The 26,980-nt window shown below is 46.2% G+C and overlaps 1 protein-coding gene across 1 annotated transcript in view; it reads left to right on the forward strand.

The window, feature by feature from the left end:
- Window positions 1–22,108, forward strand: part of LOC120030511 (collagen alpha-2(IV) chain-like) — a 50,218-nt gene extending 28,110 nt beyond the window's left edge. Inside the window, exons 17-33 of the mRNA XM_038975919.1 lie at window positions 97–255; window positions 4,031–4,225; window positions 4,568–4,711; window positions 5,079–5,201; window positions 5,346–5,527; window positions 7,942–8,005; window positions 12,766–13,131; window positions 13,372–13,479; window positions 13,592–13,783; window positions 13,927–14,043; window positions 16,195–16,356; window positions 16,707–16,805; window positions 17,162–17,308; window positions 17,633–17,749; window positions 18,753–18,944; window positions 19,537–19,823; window positions 20,145–22,108. Coding sequence (XP_038831847.1) covers window positions 97–255; window positions 4,031–4,225; window positions 4,568–4,711; window positions 5,079–5,201; window positions 5,346–5,527; window positions 7,942–8,005; window positions 12,766–13,131; window positions 13,372–13,479; window positions 13,592–13,783; window positions 13,927–14,043; window positions 16,195–16,356; window positions 16,707–16,805; window positions 17,162–17,308; window positions 17,633–17,749; window positions 18,753–18,944; window positions 19,537–19,823; window positions 20,145–20,402 — 2,912 coding nt within the window. The 3' untranslated portion in view covers window positions 20,403–22,108. The remainder of the gene's footprint in view (window positions 1–96; window positions 256–4,030; window positions 4,226–4,567; window positions 4,712–5,078; window positions 5,202–5,345; window positions 5,528–7,941; window positions 8,006–12,765; window positions 13,132–13,371; window positions 13,480–13,591; window positions 13,784–13,926; window positions 14,044–16,194; window positions 16,357–16,706; window positions 16,806–17,161; window positions 17,309–17,632; window positions 17,750–18,752; window positions 18,945–19,536; window positions 19,824–20,144) is intronic.
- Window positions 22,109–26,980: the final 4,872 nt, after the last annotated feature.

Here is a 26,980-nt window from a genome sequence, read left to right on the forward strand (position 1 = left end):
TATTTAGTGGGGATGTTTCTATGTGGCTCTGTCTATCTGTGCTGTATGTTCCTGTGGGTCCTGGTGTATCTTACCTTATGTCCCGTATTATCCCAGGTTTTGATGGTCGGTCGGGCATTCCCGGAGCCAAGGGTGAGCGCGGTACGGATGGCTACCCCGGAGCTCTAGGTCTTCCCGGACTTCCTGGAGACAGAGGCAATGGATTTCCCGGTCCTGCTGGACCAGCCGGAAGCAAAGGATTACCCGGATCTCCAGGTGAGAGTCGGAACTCAGAACGCTGACTAATTGAAACCCAGTAGGAATTTTGTCCAGAATTTAGGGAATGTTTGGGAATGTTGTCATTAATTAATTGAATCCATTTATTCCAGCTCCCAGATATCTCATACTTGTTGTTTTTCCTTTTAGCCCACAGAGAAAACACACACAGACTCCCTCCTCCTTTTAGCCCACAGAGAGAACACACACAGACTCTCTCCTCCTTTTAGCCCACAGAGAGAACACAGACTCTCTCCTCCTTTTAGCCCACAGAGAGAACACACAGAGACTCTCTCCTCCTTTTAGCCCACAGAGAGAACACACAGAGACTCTCTCCTCCTTTTAGCCCACAGAGAGAACATACAGAGACTCCCTCCTCCTTTTAGCCCACAGAGAGAACACACAGAGACTCCCTCCTCCTTTTAGCCCACTGAGAGAACACACAGAGGCTCTCCTCTTTTTAGCCCACAGAGAAAACACACACAGACTCCCTCCTCCTTTTAGCCCACAGAGAGAACACACACAGACTCTCTCCTCCTTTTAGCCCACAGAGAGAACATATAGAGACTCCCTCCTCCTTTTAGCCCACAGAGAGAACACACAGAGGCTCTCTCCTCCTTTTAGCCCACAGAGAGAACACACACAGACTCTCTCCTCCTTTTAGCCCACAGAGAGAACACACAGAGACTCTCTCCTCCTTTTAGCCCACTGAGAGAACACACAGAGGCTCTCTCCTCCTTTTAGCCCACTGAGAGAACACACAGAGGCTCTCCTCTTTTTAGCCCACAGAGAAAACACACACAGACTCCCTCCTCCTTTTAGCCCACAGAGAGAACACACACAGACTCTCTCCTCCTTTTAGCCCACAGAGAGAACACACACAGACTCCCTCCTCCTTTTAGCCCACAGAGAGAACACAGACTCTCTCCTCCTTTTAGCCCACAGAGAAAACACACACAGACTCCCTCCTCCTTTTAGCCCACAGAGAGAACACACAGAGACTCTCCTCCTTTTAGCCCACAGAGAAAACACACACAGACTCCCTCCTCCTTTTAGCCCACAGAGAGAACACAGACTCTCTCCTCCTTTTAGCCCACAGAGAGAACACACAGAGACTCTCTCCTCCTTTTAGCCCACAGAGAGAACACAGACTCTCTCCTCCTTTTAGCCCACAGAGAGAACACACAGACTCTCTCCTCCTTTTAGCCCACAGAGAGAACACACAGACTCTCCTCCTTTTAGCCCACAGAGAGAACACACAGACTCTCTCCTCCTTTTAGCCCACAGAGAGAACACACAGACTCTCTCCTCCTTTTAGCCCACAGAGAGAACACAGACTCCCTCCTCCTTTTAGCCCACAGAGAAAACACACAGAAACTCCCTCCTCCTTTTAGCCCACAGAGAGAACACACAGAGACTCTCTCCTCCTTCATGCATTTGTTGATTGTGAAGGCTCCCCACCGATCCTCTCCTTTATTGATATGTTCTCTCTATTTCCCGACCTTCAGTTTGTTTGCCTGTGAATCCATTGGTTGCCTGTTTGTGATCTCCATCACCAAAAGCATCTCTTCTCACCCTCTTTCTCTCTGCACCATCATCTCCATCCATCCTATCATCCCTCCATCCCTCTCTTTTTGGTGTTGGGTCTCTCCCTAGGCTGTCAAGGTGAGCTACTCCCTTCCCTTCATCCCTCCATCCCTCACTCCACTCTGCCCATCTCACCACCTCTCAATGCTCCTTTGGAATTTCACATTTTAGAACAACCTGCTTCTAGAACTACCGACTGATCTAAACCCAGAGCATTTGAGTCCAAAGAAAGATACGGAAAAAATTGTAGTTTGAAACCCTAACTGAACTTAACTAAAGCAGGTGTGTGTGTCGCTGTAACATTGATAAGCTTGTGTGAACCCTTGACCCCATCTTAGCTATCCAACCCACTCACCTCAAACTTCGAGCCTAGAAGCCTGTTCTAGAAAACCGCAACCATAGAGGGCTTTCTAGAAACTTCTAGAAGAGAGCAACCACAGAAGCTTGTTCTAGAAACTTCTAGAAGACAGCAACCATAGAAGGCTTTCTAGAAACTTCTAGAAGACAGCAACCATAGAAGGCTGTTCTAGAAACTTCTAGAAGACAGCAACCATAGAAGCCTGTTCTAGAAACTTCTAGAAGACAGCAACCATAGAAGGCTTTCTAGAAACTTCTAGAAGACAGCAACCATAGAAGGCTTTCTAGAAACTTCTAGAAGACAGCAACCACAGAAGGCTTTCTAGAAACTTCTAGAAGACAGCAACCATAGAAGGCTGTTCTAGAAACTTCTAGAAGACAGCAACCATAGAAGCCTGTTCTAGAAACTTCTAGAAGACAGCAACCATAGAAGGCTTTCTGGAGTGTATTTGTTATGTGTTTGAGGTATCTAATTTTACTCTGGAATTGCACTTGAGTATACAGTATATTTTATCATAAACATTGGCATGATCATTTTTCATCCTTTGATAAGATATTTTACTGGTTACATTCAAATATGTTAACCAGAGGTAATACTTTATACCCATGTGCCTATTCTACCTTTTCATATATTAATTCAGCAACCTGAACCCTTATGTGCAATTGCATCTTAAACTACGACAGGAAAGAATGTAACTGAACATGCCTTGTCGGCTCATACTGTATGTTTCATTCTGAATTGTCAAAATCCTTTTAATTGTAATTTTGATACTGCATATTACAATAGTACTGCTTATGGACTGCAAGGTAAGTTGTGTTTCTGACAGCATGGGTAAATTGTATACAATGTTATATTAATGCAATGTTTCTATATTTGTATTTATCAGCATTTCTCCCTCCCTTTTTGAATTTCATTGAATGTACTCCTTTGATTCCCAGAGGAAAGTGTTATGCCTGACTGTGTCCTCTCGATCCCCACCCAGAGGAAAGTGTTATGCCTGACTGTCTTCTCGATCCCCACCCAGAGGAAAGTGTTATGCCTGACTGTGTCTTCTCGATCCCCACCCAGAGGAAAGTGTTATGTCTGACTGTGTCTTCTCAATCCCCAACCAGAGGAAAGTTTATTGCCCGACTGTGTCTTCTCGATCCCCACCCAGAGGAAAGTGTTATGCCTGACTGTGTCCTCTCGATCCCCACCCAGAGGAAAGTGTTATGTCTGACTGTGTCCTCTCGATCCCCACCCAGAGGAAAGTGTTATGTCTGACTGTCTTCTCGATCCCCACCCAGAGGAAAGTGTTATGCCTGACTGTCTTCTCGATCCCCACCCAGAGGAAAGTGTTATGCCTGACTGTCTTCTCGATCCCCACCCAGAGGAAAGTGTTATGCCTGACTGCGTCCTCTCGATCCCCACCCAGAGGAAAGTGTTATGTCTGACTGTGTCCTCTCAATCCCCACCCAGAGGAAAGTGTTATGCCTGACTGTGTCTTCTCGATCCCCACCCAGAGGAAAGTGTTATGCCTGACTGTGTCCTCTCGATCCCCACCCAGAGGAAAGTGTTATGCCTGACTGTGTCCTCTCGATCCCCACCCAGAGGAAAGTGTTATGTCTGACTGCGTCCTCTCGATCCCCACCCAGAGGAAAGTGTTATGTCTGACTGCGTCCTCTCGATCCCCACCCAGAGGAAAGTGTTATGCCTGACTGTGTCCTCTCGATCCCCACCCAGAGGAAAGTGTTATGCCTGACTGTGTCCTCTCGATCCCCACCCAGAGGAAAGTGTTATGCCTGACTGTGTCCTCTCGATCCCCACCCAGAGGAAAGTGTTATGTCTGACTGTGCCTTCTCGATCCCCACCCAGGCTACCCCGGTTTAAAAGGAGCCAGAGGTGACGCGGGCTTCCCAGGCCCAACTGGGAGGAAGGGACAGCCAGGACAACCAGGAGGGGGTGGATCATCAGGACTCAGGGGCCTTCCGGGACCCCCGGGCCCCGGGGGAAGAAACGGGTTCCCTGGGGGACCAGGAAGGAAGGGTAAGGGGGGTGGGAATACTTATTATCAATTAAAGATCCATAGCCAACTTCCTATAGCCTTAATAGCCATACATTCTCTATTAAAGCCATACGTGAGGTAGGGGGAAAATATTCAACACACATCTACAGCTAGTTACAGTAACTTCCTGGTCAGGGTAAATGACTGTCTATTCAGTGTACTACTTTTGATCAGATGGGACTTTCTAGAGATAAGCAGGACCTGTACACACTATTCCTCCATCTTTATTTGGCAAAAACAGTTAACAACGCTTCGATCCAAAAGTAGATCTTCGTCAGATCCACTATAGGCATTTTTAAACATCTTTGTTTTCCCGCTCACAGGCGAGAGCGGTTACCCTGGACTGGCGGGTTTCCCCGGAATGCCAGGTAACCCTGGAAGACCCGGTGGACCAGGAGGTAAAGGAGCTCTGGGGTTCTCAGGAAAAGACGGCCTGCCCGGTGACTTCGGAGCGCCAGGACCTAAAGGTACAGGATTGGGAATGAGAGAATCAATGGAATGATGGGAAGCGAGTGGATAAGGTGTAGATGATCATTCTGGTCTGACATAATGAATATTCTGACAGTTCATCATTCTGCTCTGACATAATGAATAGTCTGACAGTTCATCATTCTGCTCTGACATAATGAATAGTCTGACAGGTCATCATTCTGCTCTGACATAATGAATATGACAGTTCATCATTCTCCTCTGACATAATGAATGGTCTGACAGTGCATTTGTTTTGGTTTCACTGTGTGTGTGTGTGCGTGTGTGTGTGTGTGTGCATGCGTGTGTACGTGCGCTTGCGTGTGTGTGCGCGCGTGTGTGCGCGTGCGTGCGTGTGTGATCCAGGTGACGAAGGTTACCGTGGTCTCCCTGGCCCACCCGCTCTGCCCCCCATAGTAGATTACCTGGAGAAGGGACAGAGGGGCGACAACGGTGCCAATGGACTACCTGGTTTCCCTGGACCTAGAGGTAGGTGGTAGGCTACAGATATAAATCCTTAGCCATTTTGTGCCAAATGTATGTCATCAACAAGCTCCTAATGCAGGCGTTTCTGTAAGATCTGTGTCACCAACAAGCTCCTACAGTCACCATTTTGTGCCTCCCTGTCCCCAGGTGACAAGGGTTTCCCAGGCCAGCCTGGTCGTCAGGGTCTGCCCGGGCTGCCTGGTTATGCTGACAGGGCTAAAGGAGAACCAGGACTTCCCGGTCTCCCCGGACGCCCAGCCGGGCCAGGCTACCCAGGCCCTAAAGGATCTCCCGGTATCATCGGCTTCCCTGGCATGCCTGGACCAAGGGTAGGCACAGACACCACCATAGAAAGAGTTTAACAGTGAACAGAAGTACTGTAGCAGTTGATGTTAAACTGAGTTTGATATATTTAGAAGTACTGTAGCAGTTGATGTTGTACTGAGTTTTATATATTTAGAAGTGGCAGTTGATGTTATACTGAGTTTGATATATTTAGAAGTACTGTAGCAGTTTATGTTATACTGAATTTGGTATATTTAGAAGTAGCAGTTGATGTTAAACTGAGTTTTATATATTTAGAAGTGGCAGTTGATGTTAAACTGAGTTTGATATATTTAGAAGTGGCAGTTGATGTTATACTGAGTTTGATATATTTAGAAGTACTGTATTAGTTTATGTTATACTGAATTTGGTATATTTAGAAGTGGCAGTTGATGTTACACTGAGTTTGAAATATTTAGAAGTGGCAGTTGATGTTATACTGAGTTTGAAATATGTGATCCTCCACGTGGATTCGATCCTATGTAGCAAAAATTGAAATGTTTTTTTTTTTTACATTGGATAAAAGTAGAGACTGCAGTTGAGGAACAATGTTAAATTTAAATTAATAAACTCATAATCCCACTTTTGAGAAAATGGCCCTTGAATATTTTGCTACAGCTGCTGTAGTGCTCTTCTTTGTCTACACCTATTCATCATCGTTCACACCCTCTTAAGCCTTAGCAACACCCATCTCTTTAAGAATTCACATGTGAGGCCATGTGCTAAACAGAGTGAGTATCCTAATCTGAGTTTAGTGCAGGTCATGTTGATCTTAACATTATTGTCTCTGGTAAGCACACACTATATTGACTAAAATGTTGTTTTTTGTCACATGCACAGGATACAGGTGTAAACGGTACTGCGAAATGGTTACTTGCAGTATCATAAACCAAAAGTGTCCAGAAACGTTTTTCATTAATATTTTATAATTATTTGATGACGCTTACCTAGACAGACTTGTCTAAATTGATGTGTCATGTGAAAGAATAGCTATAACCACCCCCCAGCCACATCTAGCTAAGTGGATGGGTCACTATTTTCTAGACATGTAAACATGTTCATGAAATACAATAGATCGCCGTAATCTTCCCCAGACACAGCTGGCTAACTTGAGGGGTCATGTAATCATCTGGTGAAGTTGAGTCAAAGATTTTTTATAACTAAATCAAGATAGACCACACAGACTGTTTCAAATTGGAACAAATGAGTCATAGTGGGCAGAACAAGTAAGGAGGTGGGCAGAGCCAAGCATGAGCTAGCGAGATCCTATTGGCGCGTTCTAGCAAAGATTTGCATATTTCAATTAGGGAACGCCTACTCTATGAAGTGAACATGTGCAATAACTCAATTCACCTTTGCACTCCTTCTAAACAAAGCACATTTTTAAAACTTTGGTAAAGGGTAACATCTAGAAAACTTAGTCTACTCTGTTCGTAACAGATTATAGTTTTGAGAACAGAAAACTGTATTGAGATCAAAGGTTTCATCAATGAGAAAATGTGCAGAATGTCAGCCAAAATCCACCAGGTTCTATCTTCACCCACTGCCAACCACTGGGCTCCCTCTGGTAGTGACTGGAAACGCCAAGCGGATGCTTCACATTTATACATCCGGTGAAATATCTGTCCCATTGTTCTATTTGTGGTGGAATCTTCTGTTTAGACATGTAGCAAGCTAAACAATGAACCAGCATAATCCCAATTCATTCCACTACAAATACAAACATTGTCATAGCTGTAGTATGAATCTGCAGGTAGCTAAATCTAACCAACTAGGTTCAATGTTAGGTAGCTAACATTGTGCTATAACTAGCAATGCAAATGGTTTCTGATTTTAATAATATTACTACACAGATCATACACGTAACATTAGCTAGCGAACCAGCAAGCTAATGTTTGCTAGCTAGCTAGCTAACAGTATGCTTTAACTTGCAATCAAAACAATTTCTGACAAGATTAGAAATGTATAATATCTGAAAATGTAGCGAGACTTTTACCCGTATACATGGATGAATGTTAAATGCTTTCAGTCTGCCGTGAAGCAAACTGTTTTGCAGCTACATCTTTGCTACATCTTTGTAGCTACATCTTGTTTGGCCAGCGTTGTGTCAAGTCACTCCGGTTTACACTGACCGTGGCGTGTGCAGAAAGTATCCCATCACAACTTTTCCCAACTGATCTGTTGAAAGCGCCTGCTAAATTCAGGGCATCAATGTTCTTGAGAAAAGTAGAAAAACGTTTGTAGTTCTCGATGGCTAACGTTATATCTTTCAAAAATGCTGTGCCATTTCTGCTTAAAAATGCATTTTAATAAAAATAAAAATGCCTCTTGTGAAGTAGTGACGTGTGACATACGCCTAGCTTCCTGAAACGGTCACATATTTAGAAGTGTCAGTTGATGTTGCTGTTTTTTTCCATAGGGTGACGATGGCAGGCCTGGTTTCCCTGGTAACCCTGGAGTGTCTGGTCAGCCAGGTGCTAAAGGTGAGTGGCTGTCACCTGTCTGTCGTATACCTACCTGTGCACCTCATGTCTTCTTACTGTATCTGTGATGCTCTCTTCTCTGTACCATTCTCTTCAACTCTGAAGGCTTGGGAAAGGTTCGTAAGAAAGCATTTCCCTGTACAGTCTACACCAGCTGTTTTCGGCGCATGTGATAAATACCATTTTATTTGATTTCGTGGTCTGTGCCATTTTTTAAATGTATATTTTATTTCACCCTTATTTAACCAGGTAGGCCAGTTGAAAACAAGTTCTCATTTACAACTGCTACCTGCCAAAGATAAAGCAAAGCAGTTCGACACATAAATCAAATTAAATTCTATTGGTCACATACACATGGTTAGCAGATGTTAATGCGAGTGTAGCGAAACGCTTGTGCTTCTAGTTCCGACCATGCAGTAATATCTAACAAGTAATCTAACCTAACAATTTCACAACAACTACCTTATACACACAAGTGTAAAGGAATTAATAAGAATATGTACATAAAAATATATGAATAAGTGATTGCCGAACGGCATAGGCAAGATGCAGTAGATGGTATCGAGTACAGTATATACACATGAGATGAGTAATGTAGGGGATGTAAACAGTGTTTAAAGTGGCTAGTGATACATTTATTACATCAATATTTTCATTATTAAAGTGGCTAGAGATGAGTCAGTATGTTGGCAGCAGCCACTCAATATTAGTGATGACTGTTTAACAGTCTGATGGCCTTGAGATAGAAGCTGTTTTTCAGTCTCTCGGTCCCAGCTTTGATGCACCTGTACTGACCTCGCCTTCTGGATGATAGCGGGGTGAACAGGCAGTGGCTCGGGTGGTTGTTGTCCTTGATGATCTTTTTGGCCTTCCTGTGACATCGGGTGGTGTAGGTGTCCTGGAGGGCAGGTAGTTTGCCCCCGGTGATGCGTTGTGCAGACCTCACTACCCTCTGGAGAGCCTTACGGTTGTGGGCGGAGCAGTTGCCGTACCAGGCGGTGATACAGCCCGACAGGATGCTCTCGATTGTGCATCTGTAAAAGTTTGTGAGTGTTTTTGGTGACAAGCCGAATTTCTTCAGCCTCCAGCCTTCTTCACAACGCTGTCTGTGTGGATGGACCATTTCAGTTTGTCCGTGATGTATACGCCGAGGAACTTAAAACCTTCCACCTTCTCCACTACTGTCCCGTCGATGTGGATAGGGGGCTGCTCCATCTACTGTTTCCTGAAGTCCACGATTATCTCCTTTGTTTTGTTGACATTGAGTGTGAGGTTATTTTCCTGACACCACACTCTGAGGGCCCTCACCTCCTCCCTGTAGGCCGTCTCGTCGTTGTTGGTAATCAAGCCTACCACTGTAGTGTCGTCTGCAAACTTGATGATTGAGTTGGAGGCGTGCATGGCCACACAGTCATGGGTGAACAGGGAGTAAAGGAGAGGGCTGAGAACGTACCCTTGTGGGGCCCCAGGCCTCAACCCAGTGTCAGTGTTGAGGATCAGCGGGGTGGAGATGTTGTTACCTACCCTCACCACCTGGGGGCGGCCCGTCAGGAAGTCCAGGACCCAGTTGCGCAGGGCGGGGTCGAGACCCAGGGTGCTATGGGGCGATAGTCATTTAGTTAAGTTACCTTCGCTTTCTTGGGAACAGGAACAATGGTGGCCCTCTTGAAGCATGTGGGAACAGCAGACTGGGATAAGGATTGATTGAATATGTCCGTAAACACACCAGCCAGCTGGTCTGCGCATGCTCTGAGGACGCGGCTGGGGATGCCGTCTGGGCTGGCAGCCTTGCGAGGGTTAACACGTTTAAATGTTTTACTCACGTTGGCTGCAGTGAAGGAGAGCCCGCAGGTTTTGGTAGCGGGCCGTGTCAGTGGGACTGTATTGTCCTCAAAGCGAGCAAAGAAGTTATTTAGTTTGTCTGGGAGCAAGACAACGTGGTCCGCGACAACAACACAGAGTTACACATGGAATAAACAAACATACAGTCAATAATACAGTAGAAAAAAAGTCTATATACAGTATGTGCAAATGAGGTAAGATAAGTGAGGTAAGGCAATAAATAGGCCATGGTGGCGAAGTAATTACAATATAGCAATGAAACACTGGAATGGTAGATGTGCAGAAGATGAATGTGCAAGTAGAGATACTGGGGTGCAAAGGAGCAGGATAAATAAATGAATACAGTATGGGGATGAGGTAGTTGGATGGGCTATTTACAGATGGGCTATGTACAGGTGCAGTGATCTGTGAGCTGCTCTGACAGATGGTGCTTAAAGCTAGTGAGGAAGATATGTGTCTGAGAGACTGCCAGAGGTCTAGACAACAGGCCCTCCCATTTGACACACTGAACTCTATCCGAGAAGTAGTTGGTGAACCAGGCGAGGCAATCATTTGAGAAACCAAGGCTGTTGAGTCTGCCGATAAGAATGTGGTGATTGAAAGAGTCGAAAGCGTTGGCCAGGTCAATGAATACGACTGCACAGTATTGTCTCTTATCGATGGCGGTTATGATATTGTTTAGGACCTTGAGCGTGGCTGAGATGCACCCATGACCAGCTCTGAAACCAGATTGCATATTGGAGAAGGTACGGTGGGATTCGAAACGGTCGGTAATCTGTTTGTTAACTTGGCTTTCGAAGACCTTAGAATGGTAAGGTAGGATAGATATAGGTCTGTAGCAGTTTGGGTCTAGAGTGTCTCCCCCTTTGAAGAGGCGGATGACCGCGGCAGCTTTCCAACCTCTGGGAATCTCAGATGATACGAAAGAGAGGTTGAACAGGCTAGTAATAGGGGTTGCAACCATTTCTGCAGATAATTTTAGAAAGAGAGGGTCCAGATTGTCTAGCCCGGCTGATTTGTATGGGTCCAGATTTTGCAGCTCTTTCAGAACATCAGCTATCTGGATTTGGGTGAAGGAGAAATGGGGAAGGCTTGGGCGAGTTGCTGTGGGGGTGCAGGGCTGTTGACCGGGGTGGGGGTAGCCAGGTGGAAAGCATGGCCAGCCGTAGAAAAATACTTATTGAAATTCTCAATTATAGTGGATTTATCGGTGGTGACAGTGTTTCCTAGCCTCAGTGCAGTGGGCAGCTGGGAGGTGGTGCTCTTATTCTCCATGGACTTTACAGTGTCCCAGAACTTTTTGAGTTTGTGCTACAGGATGCAAATTTCTGCTTGAAAAAGCAAGCCTTAGCTTTCCTAACTGCCTGTGTATATTGGTTCCTAACTTCCCTGAAAAGTTGCATATCACGGGGGCTATTCGATGCTAATGCAGAACGCCACAGGATGTTTTTGTGCTGGTCTAGGGCAGTCAGGTCTGGAGAGAACCAAGGGCTATATCTGTTCCTGATTCTACATTTTTTGAATGGGGCATGCTTATTTAAGATGATGAGGACGGCACTTTTGAAGAATAACCAGGCATCTTCTACTGACAGAATGAGGTCAATATCCTTCCAGGATACCCGGGCCAGGTCGATTAGAAAGGCCTGCTTCTCTTAACTGTCGTCTCTTCCCTGTGATGGTCTCTTCCCTGTGATGGTCTCTTCCCTGTGATGGTCTCTTCCCGGTGATGGTCTCTTCCCTGTGATGGTCTCTTCCCGGTGATGGTCTCTTCCTGGTGATGGTCTCTTCCCTGTGATGGTCTCTTCCCTGTGATGGTCTCTTCCCTATACCTTCTATTTCCAGCTCATACATACTATATACATTTTATGGACACAGTATATTTTACAATAGTTATCATTGTTTGTTTTTAGTCCCACCCTTCAGCTCCACTCAACCCCTCCCATCGATCTCTGAACTCCATCCAGTCCCACCCTTCAGCTCCACTCAACCCCTCCCATCGATCTCTGAACTCCATCCAGTCCCACCCTTCAGCTCCACTCAACCCCTCCCATCGATCTCTGAACTCCATCCAGTTTTGATTTCTATTTGCCATATATTTTTCAACTGTGCTGTGATGTTTCACGAAAGTTCTGAACATTTCTATTCTCATAGCTTCTAAAGATTGTAAATTAAAGATAAACATTTTTTCTAAGAGTATTATTACATTATTGATCGATTGACTATGACTTTCAAATCGCCCAGCAGTGCTATTTGCAGCGTTAGCTCCAGGTAAATGTTGCAATTCTTCCGCCATTCCTGAACCTGCGACCAAAAACAAGCTATATATGGACAGTACCAAAACAAATTATGTAATGATTCTGTCTCTTCGTAGCAAAATCTGCAGAGCTGGGATGGTTGTGTCCCCCATATATTTTGTATAATAATTAAAATGGAAAAACTATTTGTTTTGTGTATCAGTTCATAAACCATGTGCCATGGAGTCGGTACATCGAAAATCTCTTCTCAACTATTTTGCAATCTATATGGCACAGCCGTACATTTTTTGGTCCTTAAATTAAACTGGTTTACTTTTTTATTCATCACAATTTTCTTTAGCCAATGTTGGTCTTTAATTCAGGGCCGACAGACCAGTTCCTTACTTTCTCCCCCTTCTACTTGCCTCTTCCATTTTTGCGGTAATGCTGCAATTAGTTGGTTGTAATTTTGAGTAGAGCAGACATTTCCATATGTTTGTGTTAGCTGCATGTGTGACATAACTCCACCAGTCCTATTTATGATATCATTTACAAAGATTATAACTTTTTTAAACATTATTTCCAAAAATATAGTTTTTTTTATCAATTAGTATATTTGAGTTTAACCATAATATTTGTTGCAATATTTATTATGTTTTTCTCTGGTGGATTAAACTGAAATTGCAACCAACTTTCTATGGCTTGGTTTACCTGTACCTTGTCAGTGTAAAGGATTTGTGTTGGTTAAGTTCTTACCTGTATCTTGTCAGTGTAAAGGTTTTGTATTGGTTAAGTTCTTACCTGTTTCTTGTCAGTTTAAAGGTTTTCTATTGGTTAAGTTCTTACCTGTATCTGTATGGTCCTCAGGGGAGAGAGGTGACTCGTCCGGCTACCCCGGAAGTCCCGGAGCTAAAGGTGAGTCCGGAACCCCCGGTTACCCAGGTGGCCAAGGTGCTAATGGCGCCCCCGGCGACAACGGTTTCCCAGGGGGCCCTGGGTTCAGCGGACAGAAGGGAGCACCGGGAGTTCCTGGAAGACCCGGACTCTTGGGTGAGTAGTGGTGATGATGTCACAGGACGTGATGTCATAAATGTCACACAGATGAATCATGTCACAGGGAAGTGATATTTAAGCAATTTAGAAAAGGTGGAATAAGAGAATTTTTTTTTTTTTATATATATATATATATATACTGTATATTACATTATTATTATATTAACCCCCTCATCCTCATTCATCATACACTATGTTCCTGGTTATGTTTTTTGGGGTCCCCCCTCCTCCTATCAGGTACCCCTGGTTTCACTGGGGCTAAGGGTCTGAACGGATACCCAGGAGGAAGAGGTCTCGACGGGACGACTGGCCGCCCCGGCTCCCCTGGATCATCTGGAGAAAAAGGTTTGTCGGACACACACACACACACACACACACACACACACACACACACACACACACACACACACACACACACACACACAAACACAGAAATATAATCATGTTCTTTCTCAAGGTCTGCCGGGATCTCCTGGTCTTGATGGACTCAACGGACTGGCTGGACCGAACGGTATACCAGGAACCCCGGGTTATAGTGAGGAGGGTCGCCCCGGCACCCCTGGAGCGGCCGGTCTGAAGGGAGAGAGGGGATCCTCCATCCCAGGACCCCCGGGATACAACGCGGAGAAGGGAGCGAGAGGAGAGTCAGGTGAGAAAGATTCATCAATCAATCAAATAAATGTTATAATGAAAGATCAATCAATACAATCTATTTTATAGAGAAAGATTAATGTGTGTGTGTATGTGTGTGTGTGCGTGTGTGGATGACCTAAACTCTTGTTTGGTTGTCAGGGGGTCCTGGTATGACGGGCTTCCCAGGCCTGCCTGGTCGTCGTGGGGAGACAATCGGCTCCTATATCCCTGGACCTCTGGGAGACCCAGGCCTGCCCGGACTCGATGGAGAAGAAGGTAGTTTAACCCTTTATTTAGCCTTTTATAAAACAATAGATTATATTCCTATGTCTCACTATCCTGCTCCTTCTTCCATCTCCTTCTACTCCTTTCTACTTCTCCCTCTCATCTTCTTCTCCTCCTTTCAACTTCTCCCTCTCATCTTCTTCTCCTCCTTTCTACTTCTTCTTCTCCAACTTTCTACTTCTCCCTCTCATCTTCTTCTCCTCCTTTCTACTTCTTCTTCTCCAACTTTCTACTTCTCCCTCTCATCTTCTTCTCCTCCTTTCTACTTCTCCCTCTCATCTTCTTCTCCTCCTTTCAACTTCTCCCTCTCATCATCTTCTCCTCCTTTCTACTTCTTCTTCTCCAACTTTCTACTTCTCCCTCTCATCTTCTTCTCCTCCTTTCTACTTCTTCTTCTCCAACTTTCTACTTCTCCCTCTCATCTTCTTCTCCTCCTTTCAACTTCTCCCTCTCATCATCTTCTCCTCCTTTCTACTTCTTCCTCTCATCTTCTTCTCCTCCTTTCAACTTCTCCCTCTCATCATCTTCTCCTCCTTTCAACTTCTCCCTCTCATCTTCTTCTCCTCCTTTCAACTTCTCCCTCTCATCATCTTCTCCTCCTTTCTACTTCTTCTTCTCCAACTTTCTACTTCTCCCTCTCATCTTCTTCTCCTCCTTTCAACTTCTCCCTCTCATCATCTTCTCCTCCTTTCTACTTCTCCCTCTCATCTTCTTCTCCTCCTTTCAACTTCTCCCTCTCATCATCTTCTCCTCCTTTCTACTTCTTCTTCTCCAACTTTCTACTTCTCCCTCTCATCTTCTTCTCCAACTTTCTACTTCTCCCTCTCATCTTCTTCTCCTCCTTTCTACTTCTCCCTCTCATCTTCTTCTCCTCCTTTCAACTTCTCCCTCTCATCATCTTCTCCTCCTTTCTACTTCTTCTTCTCCAACTTTCTACTTCTCCCTCTCATCTTCTTCTCCTCCTTTCAACTTCTCCCTCTCATCATCTTCTCCTCCTTTCTACTTCTTCTTCTCCAACTTTCTACTTCTCCCTCTCATCTTCTTCTCCTCCTTTCTACTTCTCCCTCTCATCTTCTTCTCCTCCTTTCAACTTCTCCCTCTCATCATCTTCTCCTCCTTTCTACTTCTTCTTCTCCAACTTTCTACTTCTCCCTCTCATCTTCTTCTCCTCCTTTCAACTTCTCCCTCTCATCATCTTCTCCTCCTTTCTACTTCTCCCTCTCATCTTCTTCTCCTCCTTTCAACTTCTCCCTCTCATCATCTTCTCCTCCTTTCTACTTCTTCTTCTCCAACTTTCTACTTCTCCCTCTCATCTTCTTCTCCTCCTTTCAACTTCTCCCTCTCATCATCTTCTCCTCCTTTCTACTTCTTCTTCTCCAACTTTCTACTTCTCCCTCTCATCTTCTTCTCCTTCTTTCTACTTCTCCCTTCTTCTCCTCCTTTCTACTTCTTCTTCTCCAACTTTCTACTTCTCCCTCTCATCTTCTTCTCCTCCTTTCTACATCTCCCTCTCATCTTCTTCTCCTCCTTTCTACTTCTCCCTCATCTTCTTCTCCTTCTTTCTACTTCTCCCTCATCTTCTTCTCCTTCTTTCTACTTCTCCCTCATCTTCTTCTCCTCCTTTCTACATCTCCCTCTCATCTTCTTCTCCTCCTTTCTACTTCTCCCTCATCTTCTTCTCCTCCTTTCTACTTCCAGGTAGGCCAGTTGAGAACAAGTTCTCATTTACAACTGTGACCTGGCCAAGATAAAGCAAAGCAGTGCGACACAAACAACAACACAGAGTTACACATGGAATAAACGAACATGCAGTCAATAATGCAATAGAAAAAGTCTATATACAGTGTGTGCAAATGAGGTAGGATAAGGGAGGTAAGGCAATAAATAGGCCATAGTGGCGAAATAATTACAATGGAGTGATAGATGTGCAGAAGATGAGTGTGGAAGTAGAGATACTGGGGTGCAAAGGAGCAAAATAAATAACAGAATGGGGGATGAGGTAGTAGTTGTATGGGCTATTTACAGATGGGCTAAGTAAGTAATCTGTCCTTCTCTTCCCTCCATCTAAATTCAAAACTCTGTAGACCTTTATACTGTAGCTAGTTTACTCTTGTGTTAACTGTTTATGGTGGGTTCCTCCAGGTTACGGTGGTCCTCCAGGCCCCCCAGGCCCACCGGGGCCCAGTACGGCCCAGGGAGACAGAGGTGACGCTGGGCTACCTGGCTTCCCCGGTACCCCTGGGAGACGTGGAGACCCTGGAGGTCCCGGTGGTCCAGGAAGGGAAGGCAGCCCTGGGTTCAATGGTACACGGATGACTCTTGTTTGTTGACCACTCAATGTAATATCAACCAGAATGTGACGTTGATCTGACGTCTGGATTCAAAGGTACAGAGATGATTAACCTTTCTCGCCCCGGGGTTCCGCTAGCGGAACACCCACAACATTCCACTGCCTTCGCAGCGAGCGAAATTCAAAAATATTTTTTTGAAATATTTAACTTCCACACATTAATGTTGATCTGAAACATGGACAATTTGTTGGAGGGTTACGTCGGTCGACCACTCAATCAATTATCAACCAGAATCGGATGTTGATCCGTCTTTGCCCAGTGGTTGATGTACCAAACTATGTCTGTTGTTGTTGTGTTGCCTAGGAGAGAGAGGCGACTCTGGGTACAGTGGAGTGTCAGGAACCAAAGGCTACCCTGGAGATACAGGATATTACGGAGGGAAAGGACCCAAAGGAAAGAAAGGTAGAGATGTATTCTTTCAACATTGACCTGAACACATAACACTGGTATTTGTCAATTTGATCAATTATGTTATAGAAGATTTAGCTTGAGTCTCATCTCTCTCTCTCATCTTTCTCTCTCTTTCTCCTTCTCTATCACTCATCTCTCATCTCTCTCTCCCTGTCTCTCTCTCTCATCTCTCTCTCTTTCTTCCACCTCCTCCTCCTCCTGTCTCTCACTCTCTTCATCCCTCCATCTCCATCTTTCTGATCATGTGTGCGTGTGTTTGCTTCTTCCACACACATCTCTCTCGCTACCCCCCCCACACCTCCCCCACACTTTTGTCTCCCATCCTCCCTCATCCTCTCTCCCTCTAGGTTATTCTGGTCGTAAGGGGGCCCCAGGTATAACTTTACCCCCCACGGGCGTCCAGACTACCTACGGAGATGTGGGAGGCCCTGGGCTCAACGGAGCTCCAGGCGCCATGGGAGAATCAGGCAATCCCGGCATTCCAGGCAGAGGGGGTGAGTAACCTACTAGGAACAGCCTGGCCTACTAGGCAGAGGTCGTGAGTAGAGTAGCCTACTGGACTGGATCGAAGAAAACGTGATTTGTACCCACAAGTTTAGATTGGAATCCACACTGAATTCACACTCGTTTTACTTGCTTCTAAACAGTTGTGATGGATTCAGTCAGTGTGGAGTCTAGGCTAACCAAAGTTACCCTTAGTTACCCCTGATCTAGGTTCAGTTAAACCCTCATCCAATCTTAACCTCAACCATAAGGTAGTTAAACCTAATACTGTCCTTGGATCAGTGTTCTAAGTGTATCTTCCACCTTTGTTCCAGGTCCTAAAGGAAGGCCCGGTGCGGTGGGGAAGCTGGGGAGGAACGGAGGGTCAGGTCAGGATGGACCTCTGGGAGACCCTGGTTCTCCTGGTTTCCCTGGACCTTCCGGATCACAAGGTATGCGTGTACGTGTGTGTGAGTGTGTATGTCTATCTGTGTGTACATGTGTGTGTACGTGTTTATCTATACTTGTGGGGACCAGCAGTCAGTAGAGGTGTGTGGGTAAACCACTGAGGAAGCCAAACCAATACAAAATCCATATAACAACCTATGTTGTGATAATTGCGTTGTTTGCTCTATAACCCGTCAGTTCCTACTCCACTATGATGTACAATAAGGTAGAGACAACACAAAGACAACAGTCACACAAATTCAACTACACATACGTTTGTTTCTTCACAAAACCGGAGAGCAACATCTGTCCGGTGAAGTCCACAAAGCCAATATTGCATGTAACAAACAGCTGCATGACCTGCAACACAGTCAAACAAGTGACTATTTTCAACAGTTGACTAAATAACTACTGATTGAGAACCACAGAGAGTTACAGCAAGTCAGCACAAAGACAACAGGAGCACTGCCTCTGCTATTCCAACACCATTTACACTGAAACATGTAAACATCATCAAAGTTATATGCATGCGTGTGCGTGAGAGAAAGAGATGTCGATACATGTAAAGTCTTACAATGCTCTATAACCGCATCATAATGCATTATAGCTGGAGGTACTTAGGGGTTACCCAACATTTTAACATGTAGTACTCCTCTCCTATCCTCTTCCCTCTCTTCTTCCCCCTCTCTCCCCTCTTCTCTCCTTTCCTCTTACCCCTCTCTACTCTCGTTCCTCTCCTCTTCTCCCCTCCCTCTCTTCTCTTCCCGCTCTCTCCTCTCCTCTTCCCCTCCTCTTCCCCCTCCTCTTCCCCCTCCTCTCTTCTCCTCTCCTCTTTCCCTCTCTCCTCTCCTTTTCTACCCTCCTCTCCTCACCTTTTCCGCCTTTCTCCTCTCTTCCTCCCTCTCCTCTTCCCCCTCTCTCCTCTTCCCCCCTCTCTTCTCCTCTCCTCTTCCCCTCTCTCCTCTCCTCTTCCCCCCTCCTCTCCTCTCTCTTCCCTCTCTCCCTCAGGTCTGCCTGGTAAGCGTGGTCTGCAGGGTCCCCCTGGCAGTGTGGCCCGCAGCAGGAGTGTTGGTTTCACCCTGGTGAAACACAGTCAGAACAGCCAGGTACCCATGTGTCCCCAGGGCATGTCCCGGCTCTGGGAGGGATACAGTCTGCTGTACGTAGAGGGGCAGGAGAAGGCCCACAACCAGGACCTCGGTGAGTCACACACACACAAGCAATTATAGGATTCGGGCAGGCAGAGCGACCTACAAAACTTGCAGAAAGCTAATCTTTATATCTCTCCCCTCTCTCTATCCCTCCCTCTCAATCGCCCCCTCTCTCCCCTCTCTCTATCCCTCCCTCTCAATCGCCCCCCTCTCTCCCCTCTCTCTATCCCTCCCTCTCAATCTCCCACTCTCTCTCTATCCCTCCCTCTCAATCTCTCTTCCCCCTCTTTCTCCCTCATTCCCTCACTCTCAATCCCTCTCCCCCCTCTCTATCCCTCTCTCTCTCAATCTCTCCCCTCTCTATTCCTCACTCTCAATCTCTCCCCTCTCTATCCCTCCCTCTCAATCTCTTCCCTCTCTATTCCTCACTCTCAATCTCTCTCCCCCCTCTTTATCCCTCCCTCTCAATCTCTCTCCCCCCTCTCTATCCCTCCCTCTCAATCTCCCCCCTCTCTCTATCGATCCCTCCCTCTCAATCTCCCCCCTCTCTCTCCCTCCCTCTCAATCTCCCCCCTATCTCTATCACCCCCCTCTCCCCCCTCTCTCTATCCCTCCTCTCCTCTCTATACCCTCTCCCCCAGGTATGGCGGGCTCCTGCCTCCCCCGTTTCAGCACTGTCCCCTTCCTCTACTGCACACCCAACGAGATCTGTTACTACGCCAGCCGCAACGACAAGTCCTATTGGCTGTCCACCACTGCGCCCATCCCAATGATGCCGGTGGGAGAGGAGGCCATCAGCCAGTACATCAGCAGGTGCTCCGTGTGCGAGGCCATGTCCCAGGCTGTGGCCGTCCACTCCCAGGACCTCACCATCCCCACCTGCCCTGCTGGCTGGAGGTCCCTCTGGATCGGGTACTCCTTCCTCATGGTGAGTGATGTGGGATTAAAGCCAGATTCAATCCACGGTGTGTTGTAGAACACTGTTGACAGAGCGCCTTTCAAAGGCAATACTCCCACATTCTCAGAGATCACATTCGTGGTAAACACTGAACATGGATCTCGGCTCAATCGTAAATTACCTTTAAATATCAAGCTCGGTACAGTGTGCCTCGGATTGAATCCCGGCCAATATTTGTAACTAAACTGTAAAGTTATTTCACGACACAACAACCCCAGTCTAAACCACCATAGTGAAACTAACACTCAGGACTTGTCTGGGCCTGTCCCTCTCTCTTTCCCCCCCTTACAGCACACAGCTGCCGGGGCAGAGGGCGGAGGCCAGTCCCTGGTGTCACCCGGGTCCTGTCTGGAAGACTTCCGTGCAACTCCCTTCATCGAGTGTAACGGGGCTAAGGGCACCTGCCACTTCTTTGCCAACAAGTACAGCTTCTGGCTGACCACGGTGGAGCCTAACCGGGAGTTCAACCCCCCTCCGATGGACACGCTGAAGGGAGGCAACCAACTCAGCAGAGTCAGTCGCTGTCAGGTCTGCAGTAAGATCTTGTAGCCGGGAGAAGAGTCGAAGATAGAGAGAAGAAATGGAAAACAGAGAGACTGAAACAACAAAAGAGAGAGGGTGATGATTACTTCTCAGAAAGAAAAAGAGAGAGGAGGTTAAAAAAAAAAACATTCCCCCTTTAAAAAAAATATTGACCAAATGACTGAGTGAATTTAAGCCCCCTCCCCTGCTTCATCCCAGGATCTCACTTGGGGTGTAAAGGTGTCCTGAAGGGCCAACGAGGGCACTTCTGTGGGTTTATGATGCGCGAATATAGATGTTGGAGAGAGGGGGATGGATATAGAACGAAAGAGAGAGAGGGGATGGATATAGAAGGAGAAAGAGAGAGGGAGGGATGGATGGAGAGATGCGGGGTCTTGGTTTTGATTGCTCTGCACTAGGATATCACTGACAGTGTTGCTATAGCTACTGCATTGTTGTATATGTGTCTTTATTTGGGTGTTTTCTCATTACTATGGTTACGTGGTCTGAAAACATTCACGGCTACCTAGTGCAACCGCAAACCAACCCTTCGGAGCACACTGAACCGTTTCCCCTTCCTGGTTGCGTCCCAAATGGCACCCTATTCCCTAGTACACTACTTATGGCTTGGGCTCCATAGGCCTCTGGTCACAAGTAGTGCACAATATAGGTTTCCATTTGGGACAGATGCCTTCTCTACCATAACAACAACAACTACAGTCATAAACCTGAGAGACTTGCTATACTGTACATACCTATTTACTGCTAGCCAACCGCTTTTATACTCACACACCCACCGATGATATCTTTGATGTCTGAGATACAGTAAGACTCTATTATTACCAATATGTCATTTGTTTTATGTTACCCTACTCCGGGACTCAACTTGACAACAGTTTGGAAAAAGGCACTTTTAAAATACTAGAATGACGAGACCATGTATGTGAATGTATTGCACTGATGTGAATTCCAATAATGGGTAAGATATAAATGTCAGTCAGTCTGTAACAGTCAGTCTGCAACGTTTGACTTGTGAATCAAACGTGTGCCTTTTCAGTTTAGCTATAGTGACGGACGGTGAAGATTTAGGTTCTCGCCACCACCACAGAAACGAACCTATAAGCTCTTCGATTCACTGCTGGCACACAAATCATCAACAACAACATGATTATTATGGTTATTTCATCTCACTCCACCATTTCTGTTTCCGCCCACAGTGAGATCCTGATAGTTGTGTTAAGGGGTGGGACTTGTAATGCAAATGTACTGTAACTGCCACAGAGCGGAGAGGATACCACAAGAGCGTTGGGCCAGTAACCGAAACGTTGCTGGTTCGTATCCCTAGCTGATTAGGTGACAAATCTGCCGATGTGCCCTTGAGCAAGGCACTTAACCGTAATTGCTCCTGTAAATCACTCTGGATGAGAGCATCTGCTAAATTAGTAAAATGTCAAATTAAAGTTGCTTAATGGCAATTACATTTTCCCAAGAAAAACACAAAGGAGGGTTTTTTGTAATAAAAACCCTCCACCCATCATGCTCAAGCCAAAACATACAAGTACGCAATAACCGCTTGGAAGTAATCCCAAACTAACGACAAACACAACACACACACTTCTTCGTTACACCGTACCCAAACCGGTCGTGCGCGTGCGCAAATTGATTTTGTCACACCAAATGCGATCACGACATGCAGGTTAAAATATCAGAACAAACTCTGAACCAATTATATTAATTTGGGGACAGGTTGAAAAGCATTAAACATTTATGGCAATTTAGCTAGCTAGCTTGCAGTTGCTAGCTAATTTGTCCTATTTAGCTAACTTGCTGTTGCTAGCTAATTTGTCCTGGGATATAAACGTTGAGTTGTTATTTTACCTGAAATGCACAAGGTCCTCTACTCCGACAATTAATCCACACATAAAACGGTCAACCAAATAATTTCTAGTCATCTCTCCTTCTTCCTGGGGCGGCAGGTAGCCTAGTGGTTGAACGTTGTGCCAGTAACCAAAAGGTTGCTAGATCAAATCCCCGACCTGACAAGGTAAAAATCTGTCGTTCTGCCCCTGAACAAGGCAGTTAACCCACTGTTCCTAGGTCATCATTGTAAATAAGAATTTGTTCTTAACTGACTTGCCTTGTTAAATAACATTTTTAAAAATGTTTAAATCCAGGCTTTTTCTTCTTTGGACTTTATATGGCGATTGGCGTTACCACGACGACCGACCAAACTCAGTAAATCTTTCAATCACCCATGTGGGTATAACAAATGAGGAGATGGCACGTGGGTATCTGCTTCTATAAACCAATAAGGAGATGGGAGAGGCAATCATTGAATAACATGTATGTGTACATTTATTTTGCTCGCGCACACGACACGAGTGGTGTAGTCAGCATGTTAGAATGTTTGTTATTGTACAGAAGCTTTCTATACATTTTATCAACGTTAAGGCCTATTGTGTTCTGGTAGTCCCTATCTGCTGTCTTCAGCCTGTCTTGTCAATGGCCACGTTCCAGAGCCGACTACATTAGGTTCCAGAGCTGACTACATTAGGTTCCAGAGCCGACTACATTAGGTTCCAGAGCCGACTACATTAGGTTCCAGAGACCACTACATTAGGTTCCAGAGCCGACTACATTAGGTTCCAGAGCCCACTACATTAGGTTCCAGAGCCCACTACATTAGGTTCCAGAGCCGACTACATTAGATCCCAGAGCCGACTACATTAGGTTCCAGAGCCGAATACATTAGGTTCCAGAGCCCACTACATTAGGTTGCAGAGCCGACTACATTAGGTTGCAGAGCCGACTACATTAGGTTCCAGAGCTGACTACATTAGGTTCCAGAGCCGAGTACATTAGGTTCCAGAGCCGACTACATTAGGTTCCAGAGCCGACTACATTAGGTTCCAGACCCGACTACATTAGGTTCCAGACCCGACTACATTAGGTTCCAGAGCCGACTACATTAGGTTCCAGAGCCGACTACATTAGGTTCCAGAGCCAACTACATTAGGTTCCAGAGCCAACTACATTAGGTTCCAGACCTGACTACATTAGGTTCCAGACCTGACTACATTAGGTTCCAGAGCTGACTACATTAGGTTCCAGAGCTGACTACATTAGGTTCCAGAGCCAACTACATTAGGTTCCAGAGCTGACTACATTAGGTTCCAGAGCTGACTACATTAGGTCCCAGAGCCGACTACATTAGGTTCCAGAGCCGACTACATTAGGTTCCAGAGCCGACTACATTAGGTTCCAGAGCCGACTACATTAGGTTCCAGAGCCGACTACATTAGGTTCCAGAGCCGACTACATTAGGTTCCAGAGCCGACTACATTAGGTTCCAGAGCCGACTACATTAGGTTCCAGAGCCGACTACATTAGGTTCCAGAGCCGACTACATTAGGTTCCAGAGCTGACTACATTACAGACGCCTACCAGATCTCACAACACCTGAATAGGTGATTAACATATCAGCTGATCACATTCTATGATCTAGCAATCTGATTGATGCCTAACTGCGCAGTCGATGAGGTGGCTCACAACCATTGGTTGGTGGTTGATGCAATGCAACACCTGCAATGTAGGTGGCCTGGAACGTGGCCGTTGTCGCTGAATTTATGTTAAAGGTACTGGGTGACTTAAATTGTAACCACTATGACCACTATGTCTATCACATAGGCCCATCTCTCGTTGGTAGCCCTGAGTACATTATTTGTCCTTATTTGTCCTTGTTTTGTCTGTAATCTAGATTATAATTATTTTTACTTCACAGTATGTATCCCCTGTTTCAAAGGTTATTTAAAAATACATTTTGTGGAAGCTGGTCTGTACATTCGATGATAGGAACGGGTGTTTTTATATGGAAATATAAATATAAAATATCATAGTACTTCTATGATTAGTTTTGAATGACACAAAAGGATAAAACACACATGTTTATTGTCGCTCTTTTGACACTGTCCTCTGATGTTAAATAAATTCCACCATCTTAAAAGGAATTTTGAGAAAACCTGAATATGATATTTTTTTTCATACAAATCCACATTTTACATGTATAACAGAAACATACATAAGTGCCTACAATGATTATGCAGTTGTGCTACATTTTCCTCAAAGAGGATAAACAACAGAATTGAATGAGTCTTAAATGTGTATTCTTGTGTTCACCCTGAAATAAAGTATTACAATTTAATCAGATTAAAAAGAATGATTAAGATTATGTGAGAACAATGTAACTAAATTATAGACCGCCAATACAAATAAAATAAAATTTTATTGGTCACATACACATATTTAGCAGATGTTATTGTGGGTGTAGCGAAATGCTTGTGTATCTACTGCTCTATCTACAGCTCCAACTGTTTCTACAGCTCCAACAATTCAGTAGTATCTTAACAATTCACAACAATACACATATCTAAAAGTAAAAGAATGGAATTAAGAAATATATAAATATTAGATTGAGCAATGTTGGAGTGGCATTGATTAAAATACAGTAGAATAGAATACAGTATATACATATGAGATGAGTAAAGCTGTCACGCCCTGACCATAGAGAGCTTTTTATTCTCTATGTTGGTTGGGTCGGGGTGTGACTAGGGTGGGTCATCTAGGTGTTTGTGTGTCTATGTTGGCCTGTTATGGTTCCCAATCAAAGGCAGCTGTTTATCGTTGTCTCTGATTGGGGATCATATTTAGGCAGCCATTTCCCCGTTGTGCTTTGTGGGATCTTGTCTATGTATAGTTGCATGTCAGCACTATTATTAGCTTCGCGTTTCGTTTGGTATTTTGTTGTTTTAATTCGGTGTTCATTTAATAAAGGAAAATGTACGCCTACCACGCTGCACCTTGGTCCATTCCTTTCGACGAGCGTGACAGAAGATCCCACCACAAACAGACCAAGCAGCGTGGCCAGGAGGAGTAAACATCCTGGACATGGGAGGAGATCCTGGACGGTAAGGGATCCTGGACATGGGAGGAGATCCTGACTGGAAAGGATCGCATTCCATGGGAGAAGATGGAGGCAGCAAGGGAGGAACAACGACGACACCGGGGTTCGCAACCAAGACGCAAGCAGGAAAGGCAGCCCCCCCAAAAACATTTGGGGGGAGGCACACGGGGTGGTTGACGGAGCCAGGTTTCAGACCAGAGCCAATTCCCCACACTCGCTTTAAGGAGTGTGTGACCGTTCAGGCCATGTTATGCGGGGATGCGCACTGTGTCTCCAGTGCGCATTCACAGCCCGGTGCGCTCGGTGTCAGCTCTCGGCACTTGCCGTGCAAAAATGAGCATCCAGCCAGGACGGGTTGTGCCGGCTCAGCGCTCCTGGTCTCCAGTACGCCTCCTCGGACCAGGATATCCTGCGCCGGTTCTACGGGCTGTATCCCCAGTGCGCCTCCACAGTCCAGTACGTCCTGTGCCTCCTCCCCGCACTCGCCCTGAGGTGCGTATCATCAGCCCGGTGCCACCTGTACCGGTCCCACGCATCAGGCCTCCAGTGCACCTCCGCAGTCCAGAGCTCCCGGCGACAGGTCCCAGTCCAGAGCTTCCGGCGACAGGTCCCAGTCCGGAACCTACGGCGACGTTTCACAGTCCGGTACCTACGGCGACGTTTTACAGTTCGGAACCTCCAACGACGGTCCACGGCCCGGAACCTCCAACGACAGTCCGCGGTCCGGAGCCTCTAGCGACGGTCTGCGTTCCGAGCCTCCAGCGACGGTCTGCAGTCCAGAGCCTCCAGCGACGGTCTGCGGTCCAGAGCCTCCAGCGACGGTCTGCAGTCCAGAGCCTCCGGCGACGGTCTGCGGTCCAGAGCCTCCGGCGGCGGTCTGCGGTCCAGAGCCTCCAGCGGCGGTCTGCTGTCCAGAGCCTCCGGCGACGGTCTGCGGTCCAGAGCCTCCGGCGACGGTCTGCGGTCCAGAGCCTCCAGCGACGGTCTGCAGTCCGGAGCCTCCGGCGACGATTCACGGTCCGGTTCCTCCTGCGATGATCCACGGCCCGGAGCCCCCGGCGACGATCCACGGTCCGGTTCCTCTGGCGACGACCCACGGTCCGGAGCTTCCGGCAACGATCCCCGCACCAGAGCCGCCATGGAGGAAGGACGTATCTGCGAGTGGAGTGGGTACTTCGCCGCGCACCGGAGCCGCCCCCGACGGTAGATGCCCACCCGGACCCTCCCCTATTGAGTCAGGTTTTGCGGTCGGAGTCCGCACCTTTGGGGGGGTACTGTCACGCCCTGACCATAGAGAGCTTTTTATTCTCTATGTTGGTTGGGTCGGGGTGTGACTAGGGTGGGTCATCTAGGTGTTTGTGTGTCTATGTTGGCCTGTTATGGTTCCCAATCAGAGGCAGCTGTTTATCGTTGTCTCTGATTGGGGATCATATTTAGGCAGCCATTTCCCCGTTGTGCTTTGTGGGATCTTGTCTATGCATGTCAGCACTATTATTAGCTTCACGTTTCGTTTGGTATTTTGTTGTTTTAATTCGGTGTTCATTTAATAAAGGAAAATGTACGCCTACCACGCTGCACCTTGGTACATTCCTTTCGACGAGCGTGACAAAAGCAGGATGTAAACATTATTTAAACATGATTAAAG

The sequence above is a fragment of the Salvelinus namaycush genome, chromosome 36, assembly GCF_016432855.1.
Source record: "Salvelinus namaycush isolate Seneca chromosome 36, SaNama_1.0, whole genome shotgun sequence".
Taxonomy (NCBI): Eukaryota; Metazoa; Chordata; class Actinopteri; order Salmoniformes; family Salmonidae; genus Salvelinus; species Salvelinus namaycush.